The 10,990-nt window shown below is 45.7% G+C and overlaps 1 protein-coding gene across 1 annotated transcript; it reads left to right on the plus strand.

Moving 5' to 3' along the window:
* Positions 1–414: 414 nt before the first annotated feature.
* On the plus strand, positions 415–5,925 carry N7508_003946 (CAZyme family GH18; the record flags this gene model as incomplete). Its single annotated transcript, XM_058462012.1, has 9 exons — positions 415–489; positions 545–2,441; positions 2,531–2,596; positions 2,653–3,394; positions 3,463–4,323; positions 4,387–5,006; positions 5,206–5,243; positions 5,300–5,693; positions 5,756–5,925. Coding segments are annotated over 9 exons (4,863 nt in total), but the record flags the coding sequence as incomplete, so codon positions are not given.
* Between the last annotated feature and the right edge of the window lie 5,065 nt (positions 5,926–10,990).

Raw genomic sequence — 10,990 nt, forward strand, 5'->3', positions numbered from 1 at the left:
CGACTAGCCTAGTAAAAATTGCAAGTCTAGTCCACAAATAGTATTGCGTGCGCTGAGGGATTAAATTAGTAGATTAGATTAGTAGATACACTTGTGGGACTTCAAACTGAACTGTATCAGCGTCGGATACTTTAGGCTGCCGGACTGTTGCGAGCTTAGGTAGTCTCGGCTGTTCATTTCGGACCCCGTCTGTTATCTTTATGATCCTAGTTCCTCTTACTTTTCTTATTCATTCTCTTTCTCCTTTGACTTGAATCGTCCTGGGCAAGCTTTTACTGACTTGTTCAGTATTTCGGACGAAAGAGCCGCACCATGAGGATATACAGTTCGCGGGCGGAGTTCTTGTCCTGCCATTCTTTCTTTCTACTTTCTTTTATTATACTTTCACTCTTTATAAATTTCACATCGGCCCAGTTCTATGTCTGCAACTTGACAAGTCCATGTGTCAACGGTGCATGCTGTGGTGTGAACGATGGTGAAACCAATGGCGTTAGTTAAGCCTGTCTATCTTATCCATTAAGCCTCGCTGACCCAAAGTATACAGCTTTGTGGCTATGATCCCGACAAATCTTGTGGCTCTACATGCGTGAGCAATTGCAATGCAACTGCAGAATGCGGCAAATGGGCTGCCACTGCTGGCACGACCTGCCCATTGAATGTTTGCTGCTCCGAGTTCGGTTTCTGCGGTACAACATCCGAGTTTTGCAACGCCGGTACAGACGGCGGCAAGTGCCAAAGCAATTGCTATCAACCAACGCAGCCTTCCTGCAAATCGAACGACGTTCTCAAGAAGGTCATTGGCTATTATGAGAGCTGGTCTGCTGAACGGACATGTGATTCATGGTCTCCAAGCAATCTCCCCGTGCAGAGCCTGACACACATCTATTGGTCGTTTGCTCTTTTCAAACCCTGGAATGATGGCTGGAATGTTTACCTGATGGATGAGGACAAGATATCGAACTTGAATGACATGGTGGCTGATTTCATTGCTTTGAAAGATGACAACCCGTCCTTGAAGTGCTTCTTGTCTGTTGGCGGCTGGTCATTCAATGACGGTGATTCGGCGCACTATTGGTCTGACATGGCATCTACTGAATCTGGCCGAAAGTCATTCGCCAAAGACTTATTGCGGACGTTGCAGCAATACGGCTTTGACGGTGTTGACTTGGACTGGGAGTATCCTGTCGCTTCGGATCGTGGTGGCAGCAAGGATGACATGGAAAACTACGGCAAGTTGATCAAGCAAGTTCGCTCAACCTTTGACGACAGTGGTTCAAGCCTTGGAATCTCATTCACCATTCCATCGAGCTACTGGTATCTCCGCCACTTTGACGTGCCCGCCTATTTGCAAGAAGACGGAGCCGACTGGGCGAACATGATGACCTACGATCTTCACGGTGTCTGGGATGGCACAGACCCATACATTGGGAATATCACTGGAGCGCACACAAACTTGACAGAGATTCAACAATCCATGGACCTTCTTTGGCGAAACAATGTTGATCCATCAAAGATTGTTTTGGGCATTGGTTTCTATGGTCGATCTTTCACACTCAAGGACTCTTCATGCACTGGCGTCGGATGCCCCTTCACTGGAGGAGGGCAGCCTGGTCGATGTACAGATGCTTCTGGGATTCTCTCATATAATGAGATCATGGAGATCGTTGAGAATGTTGATGTCCAGGGTCCCATCTGGGAGGAAACTGCAGCAGTCATGTATGTCACCTGGGACGACAACCAGTGGGTATCGTACGACAACAATGTCACAATGAAGCAGAAGGTCGATTGGGCCAATGATCACTGCCTAGGCGGAGTCATGATCTGGGCCTTGGATCAGGATACATACGACTGGCAAGCTTTAACTGCCCTGCTGAACAAAGATGTCAGCTCCGCTTCCCTGCTAGAAGGAGGATCTGAGAACTCACTGAGTGCCAAGGCATTAGCACATGCATACAATCAATATACTGGTACTGATTGTTATGTCACTGGATGCGTGGACTATAACTCTGGATCATGTAAAGCGGGTTACAGTGTTTTGGATTACGTTCACAGAGCCTCTTACGGAACCATCACTGACCCCGATGATCATCTTTGCAAAACTGGCGATACGACCGAATATGAGGATTCAGACTCAGAATATCGTCTGATCTGTTGCCCAACAGATGCAATGCCGACATGCCAGTGGACTGGCGGCTCATCCGATGGCATGTGTACTGGTGGAAAGGAGAAAACATGTGGCTCAAATGAATTTGAAATTGTCAAGGACTCTTACTCTGACCGGACAGGGTCTACCCCGTGCATGGTCAATAGTCGATCGCTTTGCTGTGCCACCGACCCCAATCTTGACACTATAGTGAACTCGTGTTTCTGGACCGCCTGCAACGGAGAATGCATGAAAACTGATATTGAGTACCCGGAATATGCTCTCAAGCCCGGCACTAGTAAGTCACTTCACACCTCACCATCACACCCCCTTACCTCCCCCCGAGTCCACGTTGAAGAGGAATGTGAACGTCTGACAGGATTTTAGATCTCAACGAAGACTCTGAGTACTGCTCTGGAAGTGAGGTTTCGACCTTTTGCTGCCCATTTGACAGTAAGTTATGGCACCTCATTCGCAGCAACTCCGCTAATGGGACCTCACGAATCAAGATGGTTACGAGAATTGTGAATGGACTACTTGTACCGAGTCTTGCGCTAGTGACAAAGTTCTCCTCACCCAACGCTCAGCTTTACTAAATGGCAGTCTCCCCCAATATTGCCATGAAGGAGGCATGTACAAGTTTTGCTGTGATGCACCTACTCCAACTGTCAACCCTCCCGTCGACCCCTCCGCCATATTTGAGTACCCAGATGAGAAAAACTACAGCTATTACCTGAAGCACGAGGACACCGACAACAACGAATCATCCGACTTCGAGCAAGAGAACCCTTACGCATTTGTGATGGTGGATGGTGACACGGATGCATACGACGAGTCTCTTGTGGATCAGTGGACATTTTTGGAAGATGGAGGTCTCAACTCCAAGAGAGATGGCGGTCCACGCAAGAAGCGAGACATCTTCACATTCCGCGAGGACACGTTTGACAACGTCGTTGAGACTTACATTATTCGCTGTGCGAGCCTCGATGAAGATACCGGGTGTAAGACCATTTTCTCCGGTGGTGCATCAAACACCATTGTCAAGATGCCTTCTTACCACGGATCTGGACCCTACGCTCGTGTCATCAGCTTGGTTCCACAGCACTCTTCAGAGAAGCGGAGTAATATCCTACCGCGGGACACAAACCAGGCGTATGAACTCACTGTGGATTATGACCTGGCTTCCGCTTCGGAGGAGGAGAAGGGAGACGTCAACTTTCGGGTCGACTATACGAATTTGCTTGACTACTGGTAAGCTATGACTGGTGACTCCCTGTCAAAAAAAATTAGTCGCGACTAACATTATTCATCGTCGTTAGGGAGGATATTACGGAGGATCCACCCCAGAAGAGGAAGAGATGGTTTGGCGCCTTCAAGCAATGGCTGAAGAAAGTCACCACAATTGTCAAAAACAGCTCTGGATACCTACCTCTGAACTACTATGACACGATCAAGTTGTTCCATTGGGATGAGAAGTGCAGCGGCAAACAAATGTCACTGGACATCGATTCTACTCTCGATATAGGTCTCAATGCGCAATACGCGTACTACTTTGAAGGCGCGATTTTGCCCACTCCCAAGTTGATTTCTTCTTATGCATACTTTTCGGTTGCTCCTGCAGCAGAGATTCTTCTGACCATGCGAGGAGAAGCAGCATTCCAGACCAGCAGCGACAAGATCGATATTATCTCCGGTGTGACATTCCCTGGGCTTTCCATCAAGGGACTTATCAGCATCGGCCCAGAGCTCGCCCTTTCCGGTAAAATGGATGCCTCGATGGTGGTTTCAGGTGAACTTAACGCTGGTGTTGTTGTGGAATTCCCTAAAGCAGAAGTGTTCTTCCCACAAGATTCAGATGGTGAGGATGCCAGTGTTCCCCCGTCTTCTCTCAAAAACGAGGATGGCAAGGATGCCCCGAATCAATTCTCCGTCACACCTCAGTTCGAAGCTTCAGCGTCGGCATCGGGCAACTTGGCTTTGACTCTTACCCCTGAGGTCAAATTCGGTATATCTGTTCTGAATGGAAAGTTAATGGAAGGCTATGTTACCGCGGGAGTCGAGAACACTGTCAGTTTGGGTGTTAGTGCTTCGGCGTCGACAGGTCTATCGAGCGGGTCTTCTGCAGAATTCTGCTACTGGGCAGACTACGATTATTCGGTATTTCTGCAAGCAGATGCCTCGTAAGTTATATCTACTTGAAGGCTTTTGGTTATCCCGGTCAGTGCTAACTGATAAATCCTCAGATTCCTTGGCGACGTGGCATACTGGGGTGATCGATATGAGATCGCCTCTCCAGAAGATCCCATCGCACTTGTTGACAAAAAATGTCTAGCTTACTCGAGTGATGTGGATGAAAAGAGGAAGCGTGATTCAACAAGCTCGGCTCTGGTCAAAAACACAACTGGCTCACCTTTCTTTAGTGGATGGTGTCAATGTGCCAACAAGAATACTCAACTTACTAACGAAACCTTGAGTTGCTTGGATACAGAAGACACCTCGTCAACTGCTAAGCGTGCTAACACCGCACCAACTTGCTACCTCCCACCGGCGTTGTTTTACAACTGTGACTGGTTCCCAACAACGAGAATCAACAACCTCAACACTGACACAAATGGACAAACTCCTCACGTCGATCTCAGGGGCATTTGCGAAAATGTCAAGAAATACCTGGACCGGAACTCGGGCAAGCAATATGTTTGGCCCAATTGGATGCGCCTGACCTATCAGCCGGATCCAACGCATGCTAACCGGGTCGACGCATGTACTCAGAAATCGAAGGAATGTACGAAGTTGAAGAGGTCCCTTTGGCCCAAGGATGGAAAACAGCCCCAGGCGCTGACCATGTCCTGTGATGAGTTTCCCTGTATGTCAACATTGCACTCTGGATCCACTTGATTCAAGGCCATCTACTGACACGACACTCGTCCAGTCAACTCAGCAGCAGAGGGGGGGCACAGGCGCTGTAAGCTGATCTTATTCTCTTTGAAACTTGTTGCGTGAAAACTAATCTGATGTCCTTTAGGAGGTCGCATGTGTTCCGGACGGTCAGCAGAAGTATCAAGCTAAGATCAATGGCCAACTTTCTTACATCAAGTACACCGTGAGTCAAAATTTTTGTACCTGGCAGCATCTATCAAATGTTTACTAATTAATCAGCCAACGGGCCAAACCGCATCGAAATACTGGAAGGACTCGTCATGGACAGGGCCGACAAGATACTACACCATGAACCTTTTCAGCTACACGAACACCCAGAACAACCTCGGGACAGTAGGTGGTATATTTTCCTCAGGTGCCACGAACAATCCTTCCATGAACCCAGGGACAGGACTCCTCCATGTTTTGGGTGGTATCAACCTCCAGGGAAACCCTGAACTTTCACTGACCAACAACGGCATCTGCCTCGTGTACCCTTACAAGAAGAAGGCCCCTGGTGCGCTTAAGGTCGATATGCTGGAAAGCAAGCCCTGCAAGATCCAATTCGAACCCCCGGCTACCATCGCAGCCAGAGGTTTGGACCCTAATGACCCTGACAACTGGGTGGTTACAAGTAAGTTGATCAAAACCAATTGATTGATGAGACATGACTAACAAATACTGTCCTCGACTCAGATGTCACACTTAGCGACGATCCCTTCGAGGAAGATAGTCCGTTCAAGGAGATGGCCGATCAACTCAACGAGATCGGCTTGGCGCATGATGATGATAGTACAGAGCCTGAATTTGTCACTGCGAAGCGGAGTCACAGTCATCACCATGGCTCACACAGACATCATATATAGATACGGAATTTTCCAATATTAAAACTTTAGAACGAAGTCAAGGAATGGATCCAGAAAATTTTCAGCCGGTCACTTATATATTCTTATACGACATTCATGAATTGTTACATAGCATTTTTGAAAAAAATGAGACCAATGTGGATCTATAGATATTCATTGGAATTGGTGTGAAACTTGGTTGTTTAGCTTGAGCCAAATCGACGGATCCTTCATCCCTTCCGGCTGTGTCTACTCGGTCACTTTGGAAGATCCCTGAGAGATTTTAATTAAAAATGTTTCAATTGAGTTTGATCAGGGTCCGCTTAGTCAGAACCCGATGAGTCAGCGGATATGAAGCCCTGAAGGACTCCCGAGCCCGGCATTGTCAAGGATCGCCGGCAGCATGAAGCTGGGCAATATCGGACCGGTATTATATATCTTAACATTCAGTCTGATCCCGAGACTTGATGGGTGTTTTCGTCCGTGATTTTCGCCCGCATGATAGATAAAAGAAGGGATCCCGTTAGATTTCTTGCGATATGATCTCCAAAAGCGATCCAACAAACGCATAACACAATAGTCAATCGCTAAGCAGGTCGTCAGCTTGAAAGAACCGTGTCAGCTTTAGACAATCTACTTGAAGATTAAATTGCATCTATGGAGCGAGATGATGACACTGTCTTAGAAGGTCTTACTGGAACGTAATGAGGCTATACAGGAATTGTATATATGTGTAAAGAGAGAAGGGAAGAAGAAGAGAAGCTATAGATGGGCAAGTATCTAAAAATAGTAGACAGGTCACGTGACCCACCAATAACAGGACTTACCTTCCAATACCCTTCATGAGATCATCTATCTCTTTCGAAAGAGCTTCCTATAAAGTGTTACGGACATGCTAGTCACCAATCACATGTGGGGACTGCAACCACCAATGGGCCATCGAGAGCCAACCAACCTATCTGGCATCCAGATCACGTGCAGCACCCAATACCCAGGCGCCCCCAGGTTTTCAGGAAAAGAGAAACCACGATCATGCTCAGTGAGCAAGAGCTAGGCCTCGAGATGGGGCGGGGCGGTTCTAAATTTTTGAACCACGAACCGCCCCTCGTAGACCCGCAACCATCCTATCTTAGAACCGCACCGCCCCGCGGGTCTATGCGGTTCGGAAGCGGGTCGACCCTCATAGACCCGCGAATGCATAATTTTGCCAAGAGTTTCCTCTTTTGGACGTATAATTTGATAAATCATCTTTATTATTTACGGTTATTAAACACTGTTTTGGTCTTACCCTTCTGTCTATCCTAAATAACCACCAACCGTTTTGAAATTTGATGAAATGTAATTGTATATAGATTATTTAGCATTGACATTACCTACTTGCCCTTATAATAGGATATATTAGCAACATTGTTGCGAGTTCTAGTAAAAGGTGTAGTTTGTTCGATGTATGCGGTCGGAAATATATATTTGAAGTATCACAATATCAAGTGCAATATAGCTATATTTTCTGACGTACGTTAGAAAGTCACCTCTCTACTACTAATTCCCTCACAAGTATAGATAAATCCCTTAGTATCATTTATTAACGTACCTCAGAATTTGAGGGTATCTCCAACCTATATTCGAGATCCCTTAGTATCACTTTTTAACACACCTCAGAATTTGAGGCCTTTTTCGATAACTTGTGCGGTTCTTCTTGCGGGTTGTGCGGTTCTTCTTGCGGGTTGTGCGGTTCTTCTTGCGGGTGTATAAGGTTCTTCGCGGTTCTTTGCGGTTCGAACCGCAAGGAACCTCGATATAGTGGCGCTCTCTATCCAATCACTAGATAGAATTCGATGTAGTCTATCCATATCTTCTATTAGCCCTACTAGTAGCTAATTCCCTCAAGATTCTAGTATGTCTCTCTTCTTTACCTTCCCCCTTTTTATTTTATACTCAATTCGTCAAAATGTCACAGAGCTAGACCTCTTAGTTCTTAGATAACTATCCCTCATCGATTTTCGGCGATAATCTAGTGGATACCCTCTCCTTCCTTCCTTCTAATGGGCCATTTAACCTCGACAGGCGTGACACGCCAAATTCCACCCCTGACGTGAACTTTACCCGACTAGTAGTGCCTCCTCCGATTCCCGAAACACTCTAACGCGTTAGCCCTCCAAGAAAGAAGATCTATATCCTCTAGACTAAGATAGCGAATAATGATTTCATTGTATAGTGGCTATAGACTAAGTTTGGAAGTCAGATAAAACGGAATATCTTTGATGTCAAGCACTAGTTAGAGTGCTAGGATCATTTTGAATAGGTTGCAGCTGCTTAAGATAGAACTCCTAAGGTTATATGTAAGATTTGCAACCATATCCTAGCTTATCCTGCCGATCGCCACCGGGGAACAACCTATATGAACAAGTACTATATATAAGGGGTCAATTGTCGGAAGCTAGTGCCTCGGTCGCAAGATATTAGACGGATAATATCAAACGGGGTATATAGAACTCTTACCTTTTATCCTTTTCTTTACTAATATTATAAAAATCTCTTACTAGGCACACTATACACCCTAGAGACTATATTTTACCTAGTAAGCCTGGATAGAGAGGTTAATTACCTTTATTACTGCCTCGCGGTTACTATTCCTCCTTATTGAGTATCCTAAATTCCGCGCCCTTATCGAAATAGCCCGACTTGCTCCCTCTATGCCTGAAATCCCTTCCGTATTTATAGTCCGCCGGCACCTTAGGGAGATAGTGGAACAACGCTAGTATACTCTTCTTCGCAAGCTTCCTTAGGGCGCAAAGCTCTCTATTGTATTAGATTGCTGGACCTCACCTTTTCGCTAGTCTTTTATGGCAGTAACGGGCTACTTTCTTGACCAAGAGTGGAACTACCGTGAGATCTTACTTGGCTTTGAGCCACTATATGGCTCGCATATAGGGGCCTATCTAAGCATAGTTCTCCTAAACCTTCTTGAGAAGTATTAGGTTGTTCACCGGGTGTTGACTATTACTACTAATAACGCGTCTAATAACGGTATATTGCTAGGTAGTCTTCAAGAGGCCGTCGAGTCTCTAGAGTTACCTAGGTATATTCCGGTTATTTAGATACCCTATATCGCGTATGTTATATAGCTTAGTCTAAAAGAGCTTCTTGGTTAGATAGATACGAACCCGCGGAACGATCGGGAAGAGATAGAATAGGTAGAGGAAGGGACTAGGGCCCGGCAAGAGAACAGGAAGATTGTGGTTACACTTAACAAGGTCTAGTGTTCTCTTACTTCTCTCTTATTTTATATACTAACTATTCTGTTATCTTCTAGGTTCGCAAGGTTGTAGTTTATATCAACAAAAGTCCCTAGCGCCGTGAGAGTTTTATGAAACTTCAGACGGAAGAGCCAAAGCTTATGCCTATCCAAGATGTTCGGACACGCTAGAATTCAACGTTCCTAATGCTCCGGCGTCCCCGGCGGCTATAGTCTGCCTTTGATAGCTTCTATGCTAAATTCAACCTTACTAATATAAAGATAGATAAAGATAAATGGCGATAGGTTGATTATCTTCTCTCAATCACCTATCCCTTCTTTAAATTCACTTCATCTCTCTTAGCAACCACAGATATTACCGTTCATAACGTCTTTGGTATCTACAATACCTTGTTCACTTATATTGATAAGGCAAAAGCCTAGCTAGCGCGAAAGAGGGTTGGTTAGAAAAAGGTGATAAAGTCAGCGCTAGATTATGCACGGGATAAGCTTGCTGAGTATTATAGGAAAACTGATGATGTTCCTAGCGATCTCTATGCAATTGCGACTATCTTAGGACCACGGAACAAGCTAGCGTTCTTCTCGGGAAAGGAATAGGAGCCTCACTAGGCGCCACGCTATAGGAAGTCCCTAGAGACTTATATTTAGCCTTACCAAGAGCGCTACAAATAGTCTCCGTCAACGATCTAGTCTATAAGAAACGATATATCTGATATTGATATCCTTGTGACCCCTGCCGAATCCCTCTAGTCCGAAACGACTGCTATAGATGAGCTCACGCGGTATCTTGGAAGTAGTAAGTCTATCCCTCTATATCTTACTTCTTATATACTCCTTCGGTTTCCTTATACTAACCTTACTAGGTACTATATAGGCAACCCCTCGGGTGTACTAGAAGGAACACCAAAAGGAATATCCTATTCTGGCAAGCCTCGCCCGAGACGTCCTCACTACCCTAGCTAGTGGCTCTAGCGTTGAGCGGTTATTTAACTCCGCTCGCGATATCTGTCACTATCGACGAGGCTCGCTAAAACCGCAGACTATCCAGGATTTGATGATGTTTATGTGTATAGCAAAATTTGATGTGGACTTAGAACAGCTTGCTTTGATCGAGGAGTACCTTTCTACCCAAGAGAAGCAAGCAGAGAGTGAGCGAAAGGATGCAGAGAGGAAGAAAGAGGAGGGATTTGATTCAATCAGTGATGATGAGGAAGATCCTTCTACTACTAAAGCTACCCAACCTTCTAGTGAGCGTACACTTGGGAAGAGACGAGCCGAGACCACGTCAGATAATCTTATCCAACTAGATAATACTGACGAGGTTCCTCTACCTGATAATAGCCACTTACAGGAGGAAAGTGGCACTCAGCGGCGTTCGTCTGGGCGCGTTCCAAAGCGCTTAAGACAGGATGAGGATTTTGTATATAATTAGTAGAAATAACGTAATTCACATGCGAGCTGGACACACAAGCGAGCTGGACACCCCACCTAATCAATCAATTTTAAATGCATTTATCTCAACCAAAACGCCATTAAATTCAATGAATTAAACTCGAGATCTATCAGGACATGTAGTCATTCTATGACCCTGAATTCCACAAACGCTACACTTCGGTAAGGCTCTCGTACGTGGCTGAGAAGGTGTCGGAGCTAGCTCTGCCTCGCGGGGCAATGGTGCTAAAACTGCTTGCTCTGACTGCGCTATTAGAGTAGAGGCCTCTAAAACTGAGAGGCCTTCTCCGGAGGGTATTTGCCTTGTAGAACGAGCCCTTTTTTGCCTCTTCTTCTCGTTTTCAGCGCGTAAATCGCTTACTTCTTTCTCGAGTAAGG

Source organism: Penicillium antarcticum (assembly GCF_028974205.1).
Source record: "Penicillium antarcticum strain IBT 31339 chromosome Unknown utg000003l_segment0_segment0, whole genome shotgun sequence".
Lineage (NCBI taxonomy): Eukaryota > Fungi > Ascomycota > Eurotiomycetes > Eurotiales > Aspergillaceae > Penicillium > Penicillium antarcticum.